This window comes from Nyctereutes procyonoides, unplaced genomic scaffold (assembly GCF_905146905.1).
Source record: "Nyctereutes procyonoides isolate TBG_1078 unplaced genomic scaffold, NYPRO_anot_genome, whole genome shotgun sequence".
Lineage (NCBI taxonomy): Eukaryota > Metazoa > Chordata > Mammalia > Carnivora > Canidae > Nyctereutes > Nyctereutes procyonoides.
Window position 1 is genome coordinate 3,197,770 of NW_026575121.1, and position 23,500 is coordinate 3,221,269.

Below are 23,500 nucleotides of genomic sequence, written 5' to 3' on the forward strand. Positions count from 1 at the left end.
ACATTCACAGAAAAGCAATATATGTTGTGCTCCTTGGAAACTTTAAGGGTCAACAATAGCCCCAGCCCCTCCATTAACTACAAAAACATTAGTTTAAAGGGTTTTACACAGCATCTGTCAAAGCTGAGTCTTAGATGTTACTTCAGTAGTATCCATGAAGAATCTAACTTATTTTAAAAGTTTTTTATTCTTAAAAAATCTACAATTTTACCCACTGTTTATAGCAAACTGAATTTTTAAGAAATACTTTTTTTACATGGATTATCTTAAGATATAAAGAACCAAATAACTCTTTGGTTTTGTTATATGGGAAAAACAACACACAGTCCTTTAGTCAAACAACTTCGTGATATTTATATTCCATTGCACAGATATGGGTTATACAAATTAGTAACACAAGTTATTCCTTAAATTCCAAACATTTTCTAAAATATTATTACAGCAGATGTCTAGGATATTAAAACATCGAGGTGGAAATCATACTCTAAATAGTTAAATATGACACTGAAAATACTGCACATTTTAATTAGGTAAAATTAAAATGTGTGCTCAAATGCTCTAACAAACTAAGTAGCAGGGCAGCTAACAACTACTAATAAGTCACTGTGGTCCATTTTTACGTATGCATATATATGATTATTCTTGAGATAACCCCTCCTCTGGAAAATGCATAATTCAAACGTAAAAATCTGGATAAATGAATTAAAGAAATTTAAGTCCTTCCTAACACATAAGATCTATGGTGAAGTGTATTATTATCTATGACTTCATACAACTACTAATTCAAGATAAAAGACACCACACTTAGAAAGAAGAAAAGATTTTTAAAAGGTAATGGTTTTAATTGAATTAATGAGATGAAAAGAGAGTGAAGCCCTGTTTGCTACTTACATGAAAGAAGATCTTAAAAAATAATCACTGCACAAAATACAAAGGGTGGGGTTATGCTGCGATATTAGATTTTTCTCCCATAATATTTTTCTTGACTGTTCAAGGACAAATTACAGTTTCCACAGCAAATTTGTTCTCAAAATGCCGAATTGTAACACAATTGCTGACTTCACGTTTCTGAATACCTGTTTGGGAGGAAAAAAATTTTTAATTTCTGTTTCTTTAGTAACTCATACCCATCTTTATAGTTATATAAAGTTATATATATATATAGAATTTTTTTACTCTATATTCCATGAACTTCTATAGTTTGATTTTTTTAACACTAGAAAAAATAATTTTCCTCTCTTGTCTAAACTAAATATCTTAAGAGATCTTATAATGCCATATATAAATTTATGACCTTGAAGATATTGGAAATATTCTCTATCCTGACTGTGATGGTAATCTGTCGAAACTCAGAACTGCACACTAAAGAGGGTAAATTTCATTATATTTATGTCTGGCTTTTCAAAAAGAAATTATCAACTATAAAGATAATTTTTAAATGTAAGAAATCAACCAGTAGGTTTCAAGTGACTCATTAGCCTGAAAGGAGAGAACATTTAATAAGTGCTAACTTTAATAAGTGCTAACAAAAAGCCAGTAAAGCAATTTCACTAGGTCCCACAATTCCAAAACTCACACCACATTATATTCAAGTGGCACTTCTTACTTTCTACAGCTTTGTCACATGTACTTTCATTTTATTTTTTACAAAGATCTTGAAAGGAAATGGGGAGATACTGTCATTCTTGTTTTTCAGGTTTAAGAACAAAAAGGTTAAATGATTTGGCGAAGCTACATTACTTATGTCAGTGCTCTTAATTAATTCTTCAGTCAAATTCCCTTCTAATTAACCTGACTGTGATTATCTTAATATGATCTGAAAGGCAAACTCTCTGTTTAGAATCCAGATCCTTGGGCACACACCTGCAGAGCTTCTCTAGACACTGTCTGGACAAGAACTCTTGCATGGTGTGATTGAACCAAAGTAGTGAGATGCAAGGCTGGACTGGGTGACTGCATGAAAAATGAGGTAACGGCATCTCAAGGCACTGACACTTCACATTCACCTAATTCTCTCTATCTGAAAAGAGTGGATTGAGAACTTAGAGGATTCTCTGGAAATCTAGAAATACTATATAATGATACAGTATAGTTTTGCTTTCTCACTTGTGGCAAGCATACAGACAATACCGGCTTATATCTAAATCTAGTTCAACACAATGAAGTGAAACAACAAACTTTTCTGCCAGGACTTTAAAGGTAGAAAACGTTACCTCTGATGGTTTCTCTGCGTTGCAGTTTATAAGTTTCCTTGTCATGGCACAGTCGGTAAATAAAGAAACCCAGGTGATCGATATTTTCAATGCGATCGGTGATAACCATGTGCTCGTGAATCAGGTATGACTGAGGCAAATAGGTTCCAGCCTACATTTGGAAAATATATTATGTGAATACCTCCAAACATACGTTGAACAGATGAGATAATGCATGGAATGGAGGCTGGCAAACTACTGCCCACCATTTGTTTTTATGAATAAAATTTTACTGCAGTACAGTCATGCCCATTTGTTTACATACTGTCCATGAGTTGAATAGTTTGCAACACGGATCTTATTTCTTGAAAGCCTATTATTTATTATCAGGCCCATTAGAACTTAGATAATAATTTAAGAAATTGTATTTCAAAATATAAAATAATAAAAGGAAAAAACTCAAAACTGCAACTGTTAATTCCTCTTTACAAAGCTCTTGGTTATATTTCCAGTAAGATGGGCACTTAGAGGGCTAAAATCTCAACTGGGAATTCTAACACGCTATAACTATAACAGCATTATTAATAAGAAATATTCGAACATCTTATACCTTTATGTTAATAAGTAACTCCAATAGGTTTCTGGGAGGCATAACAATGGAAGTGTTCAGTGGAATCACATAGCACTTATCCAGATTAAGATCTAAATAGGCTGTGAGTTTCTGGAAAGACAAAGATACATTTTCATTAGATTAATATTTATAACACAGGCAGCAGCACCCAGAGTTTTAAGAATAATTTGTATCATTAAAACGGATTGGCTTTAGAATATTTAAATCACTTGCATTTCAACAAATGAAGTATTTGGTGGGACAGGAACAGAAGATAGTAATGAGAGAGGAAAAATTATTGCTACCAATAAACATAATCTTTTTTAAGATTGCAGAGAGGGCAGGTACATGCGCATGTGTACACAAGCAGGGGAACGGGCAGAGGGAGTGGGAGAAGCAGATTCCTCGCTGAGCAGGGAGCCCTACAGATGCAGGGCTCAATCCCAGGACTCTGGGATCATGACCTGAGCCGAAGGCAGACGCTTAACCAACTGAGCCACCAAGGTGCCCCAGTAAACAAAATCCTTATCAGGGGTTTGCTTCTGTAAGTGATTAACTTTAAACTATTAAAATTAACTGCAAATACCTTATCACCTGATAAGAGATACAGTCAGTTCTCTCACTTATAAGCTCTAACACCCTCCAAGGTACCCATCTATTACATGTAAAAATCAACTTCTCTCCTATGTATCCAGAAGGGTATTAGTTACTATCATTCCTAGGGAAACTGAAATAAGTCAATTAAGTGATTTTCTGTGTTCTTGTGGTTCAGATGGACAATTATGGTTGAGAAAGACTGCTTGAAAGGATGGTTTTGAGGATTAAAATGAGTTAAACCATGTTAAGAGATTTCTAAGAGCTCAGTGTTAGTTATTCTTTATCTGTTTGGGTAGGTTTATTATCTTGAAATACATAATTTTTCAAACTATTAACATTCATCAAATGCATTTTATCAAGCATGAAGTATCTGCAAAGCTAACTTCAATGATATGCCTGAATATTCAAAGTGGCAAACTTCTATACAGATGCAAAATCCATAGGTAATATGTTAACTTCTGAATTTCAGAATCCTAGCTTAAGAAAACAGAACATTCTTGGGACAAAAATTATTGGGGCAATTTAAATATCAACTAGATATTAAATAATACTATATTGTCATGTTTGTTTTCTTAGATGTGACAATGACATAGATGTCAGAGATGACATACAGTGTTGTAGAAGAGACAATAGCTCAAGTATCTTAAGGGGTCAAGTGTCAAATATGAGAAAAAGAAATTAAGAAAAATGGTAAAATTCTGGAACCAGGTGGAGGATTTGGAATATTCACTGTTTTCTCACTTCATCTTTTGTGCAACCTGTAACAATATTCAAAATACTATGGGGAGGGATCCCTGGGTGGCGCAGCGGTTTGGCGCCTGCCTTTGGCCCAGGGCGCAATCCTGGAGACCCGGGATCGAATTCCACGTCGGGCTCCCAGTGCATGGAGCCTGCTTCTCCCTCTGCCTATGTCTCTGCCTCTCTCTCTCTCTCTCTCTCTCTGTGTGTGACTATCATAAATAAATAAAAAATAAAAAAATAAAATACTATGGGGAAATGGAGAATGAGAACTTAAAAACTGATAAATGAAATATGCAGAACTAAAAATCACTAATTTCTGAAAATCCTACATAGATATAGGAACATGCATCACCTCTTACCAAGCAAACAAGGGGATATAAGAAACAGTAGCAATTTACTAGCAAAGGAGAAGCAGCCAGGAGGTGAGCTTTCAAGTAGACAAGGCAAAGGGAACCAAAGTTACAATGGAGAAAAGGTCACTGAGGATCTGCTTCTGATAAGGAGCCCATCAAATTTGGACAGTTTATCTTATCAGGCAGAAGAAACCCAAGGCCATTTTTCTTCCAGTAACAAGTAAACTCTAAATAGAATAAATTAGCAAACGCTGAAATTAAAACTGTAGAAGCATCAATTCAAGAACGTGCCTTCTTCTTCCAGTTCCAGACACCTGGCTCACCTTGTTGAAGTCATGAACAATGTTGGCAGGATCACTGTCTGCAAATTCGGGGACAGGCACACTGATAAATTCAACCTCATCCTCCTCAAAGATCTTAATATTTTCCTCGATTGTCTGGTAGCGGGCGGCTGGGGCATCTGCAGAAGGCTCGTTTAAGAGGACGTCATCTTTGATATACTTGATTCCACAGTAGTACACGTCATCTGGCTACGGAGGGTTTAAACACTATTTCAGCAATTCAGTGGGAGACAGGTTTTTAAATGTAAGCATTACTTAAGCTGCCACTGCTATCTAAATAGCATTTTGCTGGCAAACTCTTACTTTTAGATGACAAGTCAGACAGTTTAATTACAGAGTTAACATACTCTTTAAGATGGGGTTTTGAAGCATTGTTTTTAAAAAAATGGTTTCAGAAGGAGAAAAGTAGCTGATTTTTCCTTTACTTTTTGCAGTCGACAAAAATAGAATTTAAAGCCATTATTCATCTGGTGACAAGTAAATCTGAAGAAATACATCAGCCTATTCCCACCTGTAGGCAGTCTTTTTATAAGAGAATATATTCAGAAATGAATCATGTTTTTTTCCTAACAGAATATACTTTTAAGACTTTCTGATGTGATTCATTGATTAAATGATTTTTCTCTTATTAGCCAAAAAAGAGACTTTTCCTGCAATTTTTATAGGAATATAGACAGTTGTGATTTTTTTCCTTCATATACATTATAATTGAGAAATATCAGATTACAGCAATCATTATAAAGACTGTTTTTTAAAAAGAAAACAAAGGCTAGAAGTATATAACAAAATGTTAAGACAGAAATACTATTTCTGGGGGGTGGAATCACGAATAGTTTTTTTTCTATATCAACTATATTTCTTGTAAAAAAATTGCATTAAAAAGATGACTAGTTAAAAAAAAAAGACAACCAGTATTTCAGTAATGTCTATCAACATCCAAGTGAGCATGAACTATATACATCCCCTGGCAGAATGTTTCATTATTTTAATGAAAGTTATTTGTCAAGAGTTTCTCCAAATTTTAAGATGTAAAAAAAAATAAACCTACTAAACTATTGTCAAGAGAAATATATAAAACAGATCATAAATCATGATTATCATCAGAAGAAAAATCTGTCTTAACCCACTGGGATTACTAAACACTCAGTTATAAAACAACATTCAGCCCAAATTACTTCAACATCATTGCTGAAGTCACACAATGTTTACGGGGTGAACCAATGGCTGGGAAAGAGGCAGAGGGATGTGGTGCCAGTGAACTCAGTATCCAGGAGTAAAGGCTACTACTGTAGGGGAGTCCAAACTGGCTGACAAGTTAGAGTCTATCAATATGATAACATTTGATGTTGTCCGATGTATTGACTCAATTGGCAATTAATAATACTATACCTTAGCTACTAGAGTGGGAAAATGAAGGTTAGTCAATTTTGAAAAAAATCATACAATAATCTGTACTCTTTAGTCAGCAATGTGTCAAAAAATCATTATTCGGCTTTTAGTGACTGCCCAATAGACTCAGCAAACCCATGTTCAGATTTTTAACCACAAGTGAAACATAGGACTATCAAATGGCAAAGGCCACAAATAAAAAAATGAAGGCTTAGAACAAACTTGGGCCAATTTTTTAATATGCATGAAGAAAAGGCAAAGAAGTCCTTAGCATTTTCCACTTACTTGAAGTGCAAAATATTTGTACAGGTATGCTCCTCCTAGAATGACACCAGCAAGCATAAATGCTAGTCCGAAGCACATGCACCAACACCAGGCTCTTCTTTGGCCAACTGGTACCACTTCATCAGGGTCCTAAAATATGAAAAAGACCAACAATGGTTAATATTGTGTCTCCAGTCAGAATCACAGAAAGCTCAGGATTCAAAGAAGCCTAAAAAGCCTAAAAAGGATTATCATTTTATAAACAAAGTTATAAAGACCAAAGGACTCGGGTCTCCAATCAAAATCAACCCAGGAATTACTAGGTGGTGGTGCCAGGACTCACCGCAGCGCCTCCTGAGCAGAGGCATCAGTCTCTTGGGAGAGTTCTGCCTTCTAATTCTCAACACCTCTGCTATTCCTACCTCTAGAACAGTAACATACCTTATAATTTCTATTTTCTGTGCACAACTTTTGGTGATTAAAATGTCTTCTAACACTTAAAAATTCAGAAAAGTCTACAATACAACTTTGTCATGAAATATTGTGCTAAGCCTAACCAACTACAACTTCTGTGTATATCACGTTGAATTATAAAACTATGTATTAGCTTGCTATAGGGTAGGTCATATTTCACCGCATGTATAAAACAAAAAGTAACAGGAAAATAAAGGACAGAACAAATAATATGAAATAAATTATTTAAAAAATTAAAGTCTTAAAAAATAGGACATACTTTTCCAAAAATAATCCTATAATCTTACTGCCCTATCCTAAAATCGATCAATCAATCAATCAATCCCAGTTTTACAAAGGTCTTTATTTTTAAGATACATGCAGCAGAAAAATGAGAAAAGATTCAACAGAAAAAAACTTAAAAAGCCAAGAGATACATAATTAGTAAGTATTTTGATTCTGATCCACTCAAGGAAATAAATTAGCCTTAGAATGTCAAATGGGGTCACAATATTCAGTCCTTTCAATACTCCCTCTGTCCTTCTAATTCAGTCACACTACTCCATCACTTCAGATTTACAGCTAATTTCTGATTTGTACCCAGGTTCATGTCAAAGAGCTGACAAATGAAATTAGCTGCTAGTGTTACCTAACTCATGGTTCTAGATATATCAGAGACAGCAAAAGAAAAACTCCAAATCACTTGAAAACAACATAATAAAAGATGTTCTAGTAATCTCTCAAGTATATGACTGATCTTTGCTTGGAAAACAATATAGGATGGAGTAAGGGAGAAAGGAGGCTTGACCCACACCTCTACCAATAAATAGGATATAAAAAGAAGAAAAATTGTTATCAACAAGGCAAGATATGGTTGAGACAAGAATACAGTAAGAAAGTATGAAAGCAGGGGGGTGGGGGGGCGGGGAAAGAAAGAAAGAAAGAAAGCTAAAGTCCTGTTTTCAATGCTAAGATGAGGAATTTTGACTTGATACTACTGAGAAAAAGCCCTATCCCAGATGTCCCAAGCAACCAAGAACACTTTAGGGCTGGACGGTGTGCGACTAGATTAATAGAGGTTTTAAACATAGAATTTAACAACACTCTAGAACAAATGCCTTTTAACTTAAGGACAAGATCAAACAGTGCAGGAGCATTACACTTTGCTGCAGCAGGTGAACTTGCCAATGTTCATGTACATGGACATAAGACAAGTGCACTACAAAGTAGTATGTAAAAAGAATAAGCCTAGACTACCTTATCAAGCCACGTAAGATACTCCATCTGTGAACAGAAAGTTACGAGAACTTCGTAAGGAATTATGAAACTTGAATGATAAAGTCTAGTATTTTGTTTGAGCCCTTGTCTGATATAAATACCTAAGGAGATAAGAAACAGTTCGTAGCATAAATAATTTTAGGGTGGAGGCGGGGTGGGGGCATGAAAATGACAGATGGAAACAGTCACTTCCAAACATTTGGTATCAGCTGCTGAAACAGTCAACTGTGCGTACAACACCCACCCTATTTGGCAGACTCCCTTCTCTAGTAGCACACAAATGAAATGTATCCAAAGACCATGGGCAGACGCTTATAAAAAAATATGCAGCCCCAATGGTCAAATTGATGACAAGTTTCCAGGCCTTTTAATATATCATTTTTAACTGGTCAGCAAATTTCAAGAACAAATTATGTCTACCATGGGCAAAGAGCTGTGCTAGGCACTGGTATAGAGCCCCCGCCAAGAAAGAGATCATTTAGATCAGCTTGGAAAGTAAATACACAAAGGGAACATAAACATGGTATGGACAGAAGAATGTAGAGCACAGAAAAATGGATAGTGTTTGGAGTAGAATTCCCAGGGGAGAAAATACTAGAGGGGAATGTTGAAGAACAAATGCTCATTATCCACACAGAGGACAGAGTCAAAGGCCATTATATTTAGGGCAAAGAATGAATAAAATCAAGGAACCAGAAAGCACATCTCCAAAGGCCACATGTGCTATGGCTGGAGCATCCGATATGATGGGGAGGGTACAAGAAATAAGAATGGAGAGGTAACTGGGGCAGATCACAAAAGGCCTTTACGTATCATGCTATGGTGTTTGAATTCTCAGGTTCATTCAAAAATCACATTTCTGGACCATGACAGTTAAAAAAATTAAATTTCTCTAGGAATTTAATTTATAAAATGTTTCACTTATCTACAGGTCATTTATTCTGCACTTCAACAATATGAAACATGGCTTAAGAATCAGAAACTAAGTCTCTGAATCGCCACATTATAGATCCAAATCCATGCACCACAGTCATGTACTTCCTAAAAGAGCTATCAGGTCCTCAAACTCTATCTAGCTAATTTCTTTTTTTCCCCCCTCTTAATTTCTAATGATCATTTTCTACCTTTCATTAGAGTAATTCACACATGAATCTTCTCTCTCCCTACTAGGCTACAAAGGTTCTTCTGACTATCCATTCATATTTATTTTGCATTACTGGTAGCTCCAAGCCAAGCTCAATACTTGGTTGGCACTCAACAAATATTTGATGAGTGAATTAAAATTTGATTTGTTTTTCAAAGCTTGGTTATTTATTTCTTTAATGACCAATAAAAGTTACATCAACAATCAGCAAGATAATGAGGGGTGGAGGCAACATAAGAATTCATGACACACAACAGATAGTGGCTATTTAGCAAAGAACAGCCCTAAGTACTTATTAGCCCAGTTCAAAATTTATTGGGACCTATTACTTGCAATATACTGTGCAAGATCCTATGGGAAATCCAAATGTGATTAAGACATGGCTCATGTCTTAAGCAATTTACAGTCAAAATTAACATTATTCATGAGAGATAAATGACACAGTATTACAATCTGAGTCATGGAGAAAGCATTAAAACATACTGAAAACAGAAAAGGTTTTATTTATTAAAGTATATTTTAAATGATTAACACTTGATAAAGTAAGCTTAAAGGAAAGGCCACATAAATGAACTAATTAAAGTTCAGCAAGATTGCTGAAGATCAGTAATTAAAAATCAACTGAGGGATCCCTGGGTGGCTCAGCAGTTTAGCGCTTGCCTTTGGCCCAGGGCATGATCCTGGAGTCCCTGGATCGATTCCCACATCGGGCTCCAAGCATGGAGCCTGCTTCTCCCTCCTCCTGTGTCTCTGCCTCTCTCTCTCTCTCTCTATCTCTATCATAAATAAATAAATAAATCTTAAAAAAAATCAATTGAGACAAAGATTTATATGTGATTAGTCATACCACTGTTATTCATAGTAACTCCAAACTAGAAACCACTAGTTTCTAAATATCCACTAAATGATGAATGGATAAACTGTGCTATCCACTAAGTGATAAATGAATAAACTGTGCTATATTCATACTGAATCAAAAATATGCTAACTGAAACAAATCCAACATAAAAGATTACTTACTGCATGATTCCATTTTTATGAAATTCCAGATAAGGCAAATATAGTGACAAAAAGAAGCTCAGGGATCCCTGGGTGGCGCAGCGGTTTAGTGCCTGCCTTTGGCCCAGGGCGTGATCCTGGAGACCCGGGATCGAATCCCACGTTGGGCTCCCTGCATGGAGCCTGCTTCTCCCTCTGCCTGTGTCTCTGCCTCTCTCTCTCTCTCTCTCTCTCTGTGACTATCATGAATAAATAAAATCTTTAAAAAAAAAAAAGAAGCTCAATGGTTGCCATAGTCAAGAGCTGATGAAGGGATTAAAGACATATAAGGAAATTTTTTAGGATAATGAAATGTTTCCTATCTTGATGGTGGGGGATATACAGCTTTATACAATTACCATAAATTCAATCAATCTTGTGTGTAAATTATATTTCAATACACGAAGTGATGGGGGAAGGGAATCAACTGAGTGCCAATGTACCAGGCAATAAGAGAAAGTCTAACAACATGAAGTGCCAGGAAAAGTGTGGAGCAATGGTAATTAAAGTTGGCAGGAGTTGGTATAATTGCTTGGAGAAAAACCTGGTGGTATCTAATAAAATTAAAGACACACATACAGTTTTCATTCCTAGGAATATGGCCCTAGATAAAGTTTTATGTGCATACATAAAGAAAAAGGTCCAATAATGATTGCTGCAGAATGGTCAATAAGAAAAAAATTAGAAATAACCTACATGTCCATCAAGTAGAGAAGTATTATAGGTTCATATAATAATAGTTAAAAATCAATTAGCATAGTTGATTTTAAGATCTCACACACATAATGCCAAGGTTTTTTTTTTTTTTTAAAGGCAAGTTGGGTATTACCAGTATATGATATTTTAGACTTTAAAAACATATCAAATGGTACTACAAATTCTCTGGTTTTATATGCCTGAGTTATTTCATAGTTCAAGGACAACAAAAATCAACAACAACAAAAAATGGAAATCACTCATAAACAGGGCTTCTTTGCCAGGCTATAGGAGTTTACCTAGCCTAATTTAAAACAAGTCACAGAGACACTTCCTCCGCTTGTACTGCAATAAAACTGGTACACCTTAAATTATGCTGATAAGGTAAAAGAACTCCCACAGGTGCTGTACAATTATCATCTCATTAATCTTCCAATAAAACCTCAAGTTTTTACCCCAGTTTATAAATGAAGACACTGAAGCACACGCTGGCCTATAATCACCCCTCTAGAGTAGTATGAAAAGACACAGTTTTTGGAAGCATTCTTGCTTTCTCACTGCACTAATTTCTGGTTCAAATAAATCTTATCATCATATGATAAAGTAAAATTACTTAACCAATTTATTTTAAGCAAAATGAAGGGTAAATTCTGTTCTGGTACTTCAATTAGTTAAGAATTAGGTCACCTCAGTCAGTTCCCTAAGAGGCTTCAGTAAATGTGCTTCCATTTAAACTTAACTCAGACAACACACAAGGGTTTTCATATAATTTTGATTTTGTTCCTATACTAACAAATCACTTCACATCCTCAGGCACTTTTACTTGAGCCTTCTTTATAGGATGAATGAAGACACATTTTTTCCAAAGCTCTCAAATATACTATTACGCAATTATTATAGCCAAATGCAATCACAAAGCCATAGGAACCAGAATACAGAAGAAAATCTCTCTTAGGGTTAAAAATTATATTAGAAAGAAAGAAAGAAAGGAGAAGAGAAGAGAAGAGAAGAGAAGAGAAGAGAAGAGAAGAGAAGAGAAGAGAGAGAAGACAAGAGAAGAGAAGAGAAGAGAGAGAAGAGAAAGGAGGAAGGGAAGGAAGGAGGGAAGGGGAGGTAGCATAAAAATGCTGTAAGCATAAAAACGAGACAGAAATACAAAAATATCAATACAATTTATTCAACTCAAAGCAGCATGAACTACTTACTGAACCTTCAGAAATAGATTTAGTTATTTAGAAACATGTACACTTTTAAAACACATTTGGCAATATGGATAATTATGGAGATGCACAGGCAGCTGCCCATGGACGTGGTTGGTCAATATACTATTTTCCAAAATACAGAATTAGCTGCCAACGTTTAAAAAAAAAAAATCTGATTCAAATTTTTACAAATCAATGTTTTAGTTTTCTCGACTCATAATTTTTTTCCCCAGTTTAAGACTCAACACACCAAATTCTTTTCTACTCTGTTGCTTTGTTTTGAACCTTGATCTTCATTTTCTGCTGTGACTGGGTAATACGTCCTTCTATGAACCTGACTTTATAAAACAACCAGTCTAAATCATTGCCCATATTAAGGATTTGACTTCTGGGTTTCAGACTGGATTAACATTCTGAATAAAGAACCTTAATATTTTAAATGACACACCAGGCATTCTCTTACAAACATCAAATCCAAATTCGGACGGCATCAGCAAACCAAAAATGGTGACAGAGAAGAGGTGGAATGGGATGAGCCCAGAGAAAATTAAGGGTGGAGAGCTACAGGAATCCAAGATCTTCTCCAGACAACTTCTAGTTCCCAGAAAAGATTTTAAAAAGTGAGAATGATAGGCCACTTGGTTGTAATACCATCTAGGGCCCCTGGGTGGCTCAGTGGTTGAGCGTCTGCCTTTGACTCAGGTCATGATTCCCAGGTCCTAGGACGGAGTCCTGCCAAGTCCGGAGTCCTGCCAAGTCCGCATTGGGCTCCCCACGGGGAGCCTGCTTTTCCCTCTGCCTGTGTCTCTGCCTCTCTTTCTGTGTCTCTCATGAATAAATAAATTAAATCTTTAAAAAATAATAACAATACCATCTGTATTCTGGAAAAGGCAAACTACAGAAACAAAACAGAGATGGAGTGAGAGTAAGAACTACAAAACAGTATCAAAAAATAACATTTTGGGGGTGAGGAATGTACTCTGCATCTTGACTGTAATGACTACACAACTACACTTGTCAAAATCAACACAACCGTATACCCCAAAAGGCTGAATTTTTCAGTATGTAAGTAATACTCTAGTAAACTCAAATTCTTCTCCTTTTCCAACCTAAGAACAATAGCAGTTTTTTCCTAAGACCCAAGTAAATGATCCTAAAGAAGCTGGAAAGGACAGAAGACAAAACTGAAAAGATGGACAGCAGATGAAAAATGTCAGAATCCTGGAAGGGAAAGAGTTGCACAAGTTTAATTTATGTCTTAATTATGCCATCCTAAACATGGATTAATAATAGCACCTATCTCACAGTGTTGTTGTAGGGATTAAATAAGGAAACGTGAAATATTTAGATCATTGCTTGGTACACAGTAAACAGTTAAGTGCTCAATAGATAGCTATTACTATCCCACCACCATCTGATTTAGCTGAGAAAGGTTAAGCTGAAGCATCCATTGGCGTTGAAGCCAATAAGAAGCAATCTACAACAGAGTCCTGAAAAGGCCAACTGGAAAAAGATTTACAGTACTGGAGGGCAAAATTAAATCACTTCCCATTCCAGTAAGAATTTTAAAACAACAAACAAACCCTGGTTATCATTTAAGATCTACTTAAAAATTTTCCAAAATGCTTTCCTAGCTATATCCTTAGATCCACAAAAGTTATGTAGGTAACGGCTCCAACAGATTAGTATTACGTAGAATACCAGTGCCCTTCATTTACCATTGGTACATGTTCTATTCACCTTATACATTAGCTTTCTTTCCCAAGTATGGAGGCATCAAAAAGACGTGATGGAGCAATCTGTTCATTATTAATAGCACTGATTATCAAATATATATTCTGCTATATGTAAAAACACAAGATATATGGCTAAAAAGCTAAAATCTATAAAGACATCAACATCTGTCAACATTTTGTCTGGTTCACTTAAATTAGTAACTGAATTATGCTTTCTTATTTTACTTTTCAAATAAGACTGCTACTATCTCAACTATGGTGAAAAAGTCCATGTGACAAATGTTGTGTCTGGCACACAAAAAGGAAGTCATTTTCCAAGTGCTCAGAATCATATGGATAGTAGAGTTATTTTGCACTTGGACTAAAGAGGTTTAAAACTGAGAAACTGGGGTGCCTGGTGTGCAACTCTTGATCTTGGGGTTGTAGGTTCAAGCCCCACATTGGGTATAAAGATTACTTAAAATAATAATAATAAATAATAAAAATATAAAGTGAGAAATCAAAGAAAATACAATGTCTATAAAACAAATTTTTCATTAATGTCCTTTTTTGTGAACAAATCCTACAATACACAGCTGCAATACAGAAACAAAAAGAAATCAGATTTTTAAACCATTGCATAATATTTTAGCTATTGTGAAATATTATGAAACCTGAAAAAAATTTTTGGCATTATATAAAATTGGCACAGGCGTAGGGTAAAAAAATAGGTCAGAACTAAAAAAAAAAACAAAACAAAAAACAAAACAAAACAAAAAAACCTAAAATGCTTTTAGTGCTGGATCACAACTTAATCACTTTATATCATTAGGGACAAGCAGAGTATCTGACACAAAGCAGAATGTTAATATAGGAATATCTTAACCATTCTCTATTCTTTTTTCTACAGTTTTTAAAGACAGCCATTATTCTTCAAGGTGTTTATTCATCTACACTGAAGAGAACTTTCTATTTTAGGAAGTAAAATTTCAGGAGATTTTCTTCCTGCTCTTTTTTTAAGTAGAGCCTACTTAAGGCTCCACACCCAATGTGGGGCTTGAACTCAGAACCCTGAGATCAAGAGTCCCATGCATCACCGACTAAGCCAGCCAGGTGCCCCAGATTTTCAAATTCATATTGGTGAGATCTAAAGCTATGCAGTCAACAGCATTATATAGAACTGTTACTTATTGTTAATCATAGCTTTTACTAAAGATAAAGTGCTCAAGATAGATTTTTTCTGCCATCAGCTAAATTATGAGTTCTTATTGTTCCTAATAAGATTATCAACTCCTATTATTTTCTTTTTTTTTTCAACTCTTATTTTCTTAAAACTTGAAGTGTGATAGGAATGTTCTATTCCCTATAATTCATTATAAAATTAAGTGTCAAGATTAGAGAGCGGAAAAAAGCAAACTTGTTCTGGAATCATTTTTTTTTAAATTTTTTTTTATTTATTTATGATAGTCACACAGAGAGAGAGAGAGAGAGAGAGGCATAGACATAGGCAGAGGGAGAGGGAGAAGCAGGCTCCATGCACTGGGAGCCGGACGTGGGATTCGATCCTGGGTCTCCAGGATCGGGCCCTGGGCCAAAGGCAGGCGCTAAACCGCTGCGCCACCCAGGGATCCCTGGAATCATTTTTGTATAAATCTTAGATTTTAATATCATTCAATGAGATAATTACACATTCATATTCAAATATGAGTAATTCCATTTAAAGTGCAGAACTATTTTTTTTTTAAGATTTTTATTTATTTATTCACGAGAGACACACAGAGAGAGGCAGAGACACAGGCAGAGGGAGAAGCAGGCTCCATGCAGGAAGCCCAACACAGGACTCAATCCCGGGACTCCAGGATCAGGCCCTGGGCCAAAGGCAGCACTAAACCACTGAGCCACCTGGGCCGCACAAAAGTGCAGAACTCTTCATAAAAGAAAATCCAAGTATATTCTTCTAAAAGTGTAAAAAATTTAAATGTGGAGAGTGACATTTTCTGTCCAAGTTTAAAGTTAGACAAAATGACTACTAGAAAAAAATTCCAGTTCTTGAGATCAGAGATACTTGTCTATTGTGAACATGTAAAAATTACTTTGAACCTATGCCCAGCACCAAGTACATGTACAATACGCAATCAGTAGTTACTGGATCTTGCTCCCTTATTCCACCACTCTCCAGGCTCTTAGATCCAGGGGTGTTGTTTTCTTGTGACTTTTGACATTTAAGTAGGCTGTGATTAATTTGGCCTATACTACTGGTTGGTCTCTCTCAGCTATACTAGGTGCTACTTAAAAACTGGGATGCTTAGTAATTTTTAAATTCATAATATAGTGTCTGGCCATGAAGTAAGGTGCCTCTGAATATGTGATCAGTGTAGTTTTCAGGGAAAAAAAAAAAAGATCAACTATGGAAGGACCATGAAAGGACATTTAGTGCAACACATCATTTTACAGATAAATATAATGAGGCCCAAAGTAGTTAAGTAAAATTATTTGTGTAGCATCTCAAATTAATAAGGCCTGAATGTTCTCTCCATGTACATCTTAGGGAAGGAAAAGCATGAAGCTATTATATCAACTATTTGACTAAATAATAGCTTATGCAAATTAATAGTAAGTGAAGTGACACCATGTCACAATAGGATAATGCTCATATCCAATCAGAAATGACTTAGCCTCCGCTTCCACAGAATTCTGCTATCATGAGCTTACCTAAATTGAGCATAATAAGCACCATGTATTAACTATACAACAGTAGTGTTATTATGTTGAAAAAATTAGTAGGATTTTTCTCTGTTCATCAAATTACAATGGGCGGTAACAGGAATATTAAAATCATATGCACACGAAGCAAAAACAAAGGAAACTAACTCAGGCTTACAAGCATGTAAGCATTTGAAAGTAAATAGTAAAGGCAAGATATTAATTACAAAAATGAAACTTAAGTAGAAAAAGTCATGAAGCAAAATCACAAAATTGGTAGTAAGTGATCACTAAAATAACTCACGAGGGAGACAGCCTTGGAACTGTAAAGAGAGAGACCAAAAGATGCTTCATGTACCTTTGTAGGCCATCCTGTCTGACCTTACAACTAGTACTAATATGGGGTGCCTGGCTGGCTCAGATGGAAGAGGCATGTGACTCTTCATCTTGGAGGTCATGAGTTTGAGCCCCACATTGGGTGTAGAGATTACTTAAATAAGTAAATAAATGTAAAAACAAACAACTAGGGCTAATAATAATAATGTAGACAAAAATGGTTTCCATTTGTATCTATTATGATAAAGTCCACTTTCAATGTTAAAGGAAATATTCTATTAAATCTTTAAAAAGATATTAAGGGATCCCTGGGTGGCGCAACGGTTTGGCGCCCGCCTTTGGCCCAGGGCGCGATCCTGGAGACCCAGGATCGAATCCCACGTCAGGCTCCCAGTGCATGGAGCCTGCTTCTCCCTCTGCCTGTGTCTCTGCCTCTCTCTCTCTCATTCTGTGTGACTATCATAAATAAAAAAAAATAATAATAATAATAATAATAATAAAAAGATATTAAGACAGCAGTTAGCAGTCCTATGACTAATTTCCAGTTAAATGATGTTTACCTCTTCCTGAAAGCTCGACAGAGTAAATAATAAAGGGATAAACAAATAAATCAATAAATCTTAAGCCAGAGAATGGAAATGAATGACCTCAAACAAACTACATCAATAAAAATTTCAAAAGCCAGAAGCATAAAGAAAAAAAAATCTCAAGCTTCTGGAGGGAAAGAAAAATAAATAAAATAAATAAATAAATAAATTGGTCATGTACAAATAACCAGGAATCAGAATGACATCAGACCAGAAGATAATGAAGTAATGCCATCAAATTGCTGAAAGAAAATTATGCTAACCTAGAATTTTATACCCAAATCAATTACCAATTAACTGTGAGGACAGATTAGATTCCCAGATATGTTAAGTTTTTTTAAAAATTAATCTGATGGGATCCCTGGGTGGCTCAGCAGTTTAGTGGCTGCCTTTGGCCCAGAGCCTGATCCTGGAGTCCCGGGATCGAGTCCCGCATTGGGCTCCCTGCATGGAACCTGCTTCTCCCTCTGCCTGTGTCTCTCATGAATAAATAAATAAAATCTTTTAAAAATAATTTAATCTGATACTTTTTCTCAGATTCATAAAACTGTAGATCCAACACAGGATAAATACAAAGCCAATTCAATTCCAGGATGATAATTACTCTCAGGAGTCTGGATAGCAATATGCCTAGATTACAACCAGTCTGGATGGTAGACCGAAGAATGACAAATGAAATACCGCCAAGAAAAATACAAAACTCAGTAAGTTACCTAATAAGTTTGTAAATACACAAAGGCAATTAATTATACTGCTGTCAAAGTCTGAGGATGAAGTAGCAAAAAGTACACAGAAAATTAAAGCAATCCTTTTGACCCAATTATTATATCCAGGGAAAATAAAGAGATTTGGAAAGAAAGGTATAGAACCAAGTTATACTACGTTACTCAGGTTTAATAATGTTTATATCGATTACGATAAAAGCATGGAATATCAATAAAAGAAGCCACTATAACTACACCTTAAGATGGAATGTTTTTAGTATGTTAATTTATAAGAGGTAAAATATTCACTTTCCGTATTAGGAAGCCAGTAGGTGATACCTAAAATTGCAAAAACACAAACAAAAACCAACAGCAGCATAAGCAAATATATAGAGTATGTGTTTTCCAAATGTAGTCCAGGGACACCCTTCTAGGAGTTTCACAAGGTCAAAACTATTCTCCTAACAAAACTAAAAATAATAAAACTAAATAAAATAAAATAAAAATAAGACACTTTTTTTTTCATTCTCACTTTCTGACTAGTGTGAAGTTTTCCCAGAAGCTGAATGTATGATAGCACAATAGGCTGACCACAGAATCTGATGTGTGAATCAGCTATTATTAATAGTCTTCTACTTGCTATTCAGTAGAGAGTTGCATAAATGCAAAAGTGTTACCTTTACTCTTCTTAAAAATTTCTGGTTATTTGGAAAATTTTAATATTCATAAAAATGTTGCATGTTTATGGTAACTTACGGTAATGTGATATAGGTATACTATTGCTATTTTAAAGTTTTAATTTCTAATATTGTAAATATTAATAGATATAACCTACACAAATCAAAACCTCTATGAGATCCTCAACAATTTTTAAGAGTACAAAGGGGGTTTGAGACCAAAAAGTTTGAGAACCACTGATCTACAGAATAAGGAGCTAGGATCATTATATGGCTGGGCAGACTGTCCTGAGTACAAGGAAATCAACAGAGCCAGAATCCAGTTTGTACTCTGCTCACCAAAACCACAGAGGGCACCCTTTTTCTATTTTGCAGAAAGCCTAGAAGCTGGAGTGAACCCAATTGCCTCAAATTAATCTTCAAAGATAGAAATTAGATTAGTGGTTGCCTCTAAGGGGAGAGGACAGAGTCTAAAAGGACATGAGCACTTTCTGATTTCAAAGCAATGTTCTATCTTGACTGGGTTGTTATTCAGGTGCATATATTTAAAATTATGTAACTGTACACTCAATCAGCATTGTACTGTATATAACTACAGTGTAATTTTCAAAAGTGGGTTCCTCGGTGATAGGGCAGGACTATTTGTATTTTAAAACTAAGTATTGGGACGCCTGGGGGACTCAGAGGTTGAGTGTCTGCCTTCAGCTCAGCGTGTGAGCCTGGGCTCCCCACAGGGATCCTGCTTCTTCCTCTGCCTGTGTCTCTGCCTCTCTCTCTCCCCCTGTCTCTCATGAATAAATAAAATCTAAAAACAAAAACAAAACAACAAAAAACAAAACAACAAAAAAAAAACAACAAAAAACTATTTAAACTAAAAACAAAAACAAAACAACAAAAAACCCAAAATTAAATTTACAGAATTCTATCAACATCCTTTATGTAATGGAGAAATACCCACTTTTAAGTGAAAATGGATACAACTACTACTAAGGGTCTTCCATTACAGGAAGGACTCTTCAGCAGAATACCTTGGAGAGGGTGATTTAACAATACTGTTATGTAAACTGACATGTGACATAGGGATAAACAAGTAAACCCCAAAACAAGAATGGGGGGGGGGGAGTAGGACTTTATTCTAATAGATGGGAATGGAGGAAATGCATTAATATTTAACTAGTTTCTATGTAGCAGGCACTGTGAATATCATCCCAACAACACTCTAGGACTGGTGCCACCAGTCGATTTTGCAAATGAGGGAACAGAGATGTGGGGAAGTCTCCTGACTTGTCCAAGTTACCAGATCCAGGTTACAACATGAACTTTTGCCAGTAGGATCTCACCCTATCTGAAAGTGGCTTTAAGTTTGTGGCACGGGTCTATTAAAAAGCAAAACAGAAATTAGTAACTGCTCTGCTTCATGAATTTTATGTCTATCTTATTATCTTCACTTCTAGAAATCTTTAAGTTTACTTAAAACAAGTGACATCTGCAAAGCTGAATCAAAGCCAACAGGAAAACTAGACAGATGCTGCATTTGCTCTCGCATCACATGGCTGTTTAACAATCTGAGGAATGCCAAATCCTGTGACACTTGTAGTAGTTGTAAGTAATAGTAATGGTAGGAGTAATAACTGCAGGTAATGTCCACGGAGTCTTTTTTTTTTTTTAATGGGAGAAAGGAGGTGGGGAAGGGCAGAGGGAGAGAGAATCTTAAGCAGGTACCATGGGCCGGCACAAGGAGCATGAAACAGGCTCGATCTCAACCCCGAGATCATGACCCAAGCTAAAATCAAGAATCAGCGGCTTCTGGGGGTGAGCCACCCAGGTACCCTAATGTCTAACTGGGTCTTACTCTCACCCTATTGTAGGCACGGTGAGGAACTTTTTACAGTTCATGATATTCCTCATTTTGCTGAAGGAGAAACTGAGACAGAGCTGAAGTCACTTACCCCATGTGTCACAGTTAAGTGGCAGAGACGGGATTTAAACCGTAAAGTATGGGATCCCTGGGTGGCGCAGCGGTTTGGCGCCTGCCTTTGGCCCAGGGCGCGATCCTGAAGACCCGGGATCGAATCCCACATCGGGCTCCCGGTGCATGGAGCCTGCTTCTCCCTCTGCCTGTGTCTCTGCCTCTCTCTCTCTCTGTGACTATCATAAAAATTAAAAAAAAAAAAAAAAAAAGCAAACCTTTAAAAAATAAAATAAAATAAAAAAATAAACCGTAAAGTATAATTGCATAGTCTGAGTTTCAGTAAGTTGACAATACTGCTTCTTGAACTGTACCTCTTTACTGAGCAAGGGGATTGGGGCAAAAGGGAGAAATTGGTTGATCCTCCCCCCCCCAGCCATTTAAAAATATAAAAATAACTCTTAGCTCATGGACCCTACAAAAACAAGCAGCAGGCCACATCTGGACATGTGGGCCATAATTTGCCAGCTGGGCTCTCCACTGTTAGGGAGATTCAAACAGTGGCCCACGTCAGGCCATCAGTATTTTTACCTGAAATTCCTGTGTAAGTCAGATGTGAATACTTAAAACTCAAGTTTCAAGTAAAAACCCCATTTCTAGCTTGCCTTTAAAGACTGGAGAACCAAACAATACTGGATCCTCCTTTTTTCTTTTTAATGAAAAATAAATATTTAAATCGTGGGGATCCCTGGGTGGCTCAGCAGTTTAGCACCTGCTTTCAGCCCAGGGCATGATCCTGGAGTTCTGGGATCGAGTCCCACATCGGGCTCCCTGCCTGGAGCCTGCTTCTCCCTCTGCCTGTGTCTCTGCCTCTGTGTCTCTCAGGAATAAATAAATAAAAATCTTTAAAATATACATATATTTAAATCAGCTTCACTGATTCTGCTTGGGCCCCGGGGGCCTTGAGTTTGCCATCTCTGCTTAACAGTTTAGCACTGCCCTGGCTAACGCTGAGAGCTTGCTTGGGAAGCAAGGAAAAAATGAACTGAAGGAGAAAGCTATAAATTGAAAGGTAAGAACTGGTAGAGTAGGGTATACAGCAGAACAGAAATGCTACAAAGGTTGGCTGAGAATTTTAAGAAATGCTGATGCAGACAGACTGATTCTGGGAATCAGCTTTCCCAGCACTAAAGCTCGGTCTTCTTTTGGATGCTGCAGGATTCAAGTAATCACTTAACTATGCAACTTACCTTTTTGGGTTTTATATGAAATAATTTTAAACATGCTAATCACACTTAAAGCAGAGAAAACAACTCAAGATTTAAGCTTTATTCTTCATACATTCTGCAAAATAAACAAACTTTTAAAAATTTTGGCATTAAAACAAACTTCCAAATATACAGAAGTCCATCAAAACCTAGTTTCTTAAAGTATGAAATTCAACTGTCAATAAGTTTATGCAAATATTTTAAAATCTCCAAGTACTGATTGATATCTAACACCATAATTCATGTCTATTTCCCAAATAAATTCCCTAGATATCTAACTCAAAAATGTATTTATAAGTTAGGTAAATTTTATTTATATTCATTTCTGATACATGTACATAAATATATACATTTGCTCTAAGTCATACAATTACTGCTGGAAGCTAATTAATACTAAAAGATAAGACATTAAATGAAAAATTAAAGTATTCCTCTATTATAAAAATAAGAGTAAGTTCTTCATTTCTATGACTCAAGATTAAGGTTCTTCTGCTTAAGAATAAAGTCTATGTTCATTCTTACGGATTTTTCCCCAAATGGTAGAATTATAGAAATAGTTCATAAAGTTCCTTCCTCCCCTCAAATCAATTAAAAAGTTTTATAGAAATCTTTAATTGTTGAAAATAATTTTGTTCATTCAATTGTTGGTAACATATGAAAGGATTATAACATTATAGCTATCTTTAGCCATCAAGAATATGTATCATAAACATTAATTAAAGGGGATAATCACAATTAAATGATTTTTTAATGATGTTCTTAGGTCATATCTGCAATAAAATTTCTAATTTTCAACTTTCAGCCATCTACCCTGTAAAAGACATTCACTGTTGTGCAAAGAAAATGGGAGCCAGAAAATAACTTTATACATAAGCTTCTTGAAGAACTAGCTCCACTGTCACTATCTTCTGTATCATTTGGACAAAAACCACCTCATTGAGAAATTCAGAATTGTCATATCCTTTAACAGGCAGCAGTTATGACCTGAAAGTTCTTTGATGGCAAAGTCCTTAACTCCTCCAGTCTGCGTTCTAATAAAAATTCCCAAGTTACCTAAGAGTTTAGGAGGATGAATTCATCAATATTGTATTTGAAAAGACCTAAATATCGTCTGGATCTTCCTCTACTGGCACTATGATATACAAAGCAATCCAAGTAACTTTAGTTATAATATGAATTCAGAAAGTATTTATTCTTGGAAAAAAAAAAAGACACCCCAGATATTTAAATTATGGTGATAAAACAAGAGAAATAAAATGTCCCAGAATGACTTACTACTTTGGATGAACATTTAAGGCAAGTC

At 35.7% G+C, this 23,500-nt stretch overlaps 1 protein-coding gene across 1 annotated transcript in view; it reads right to left on the reverse strand.

Moving 5' to 3' along the window:
• Positions 1–329: 329 nt before the first annotated feature.
• ITM2B (integral membrane protein 2B) overlaps positions 330–23,500 on the reverse strand; it is a 28,307-nt gene continuing 5,136 nt past the window's right edge. The window contains exons 2-6 of the mRNA XM_055335673.1: positions 6,509–6,637; positions 4,817–5,023; positions 2,803–2,913; positions 2,214–2,364; positions 330–1,076 (exon numbers count right to left, since the gene is read on the reverse strand). Coding sequence (XP_055191648.1) covers positions 991–1,076; positions 2,214–2,364; positions 2,803–2,913; positions 4,817–5,023; positions 6,509–6,637 — 684 coding nt within the window. The 3' untranslated portion in view covers positions 330–990. The remainder of the gene's footprint in view (positions 1,077–2,213; positions 2,365–2,802; positions 2,914–4,816; positions 5,024–6,508; positions 6,638–23,500) is intronic.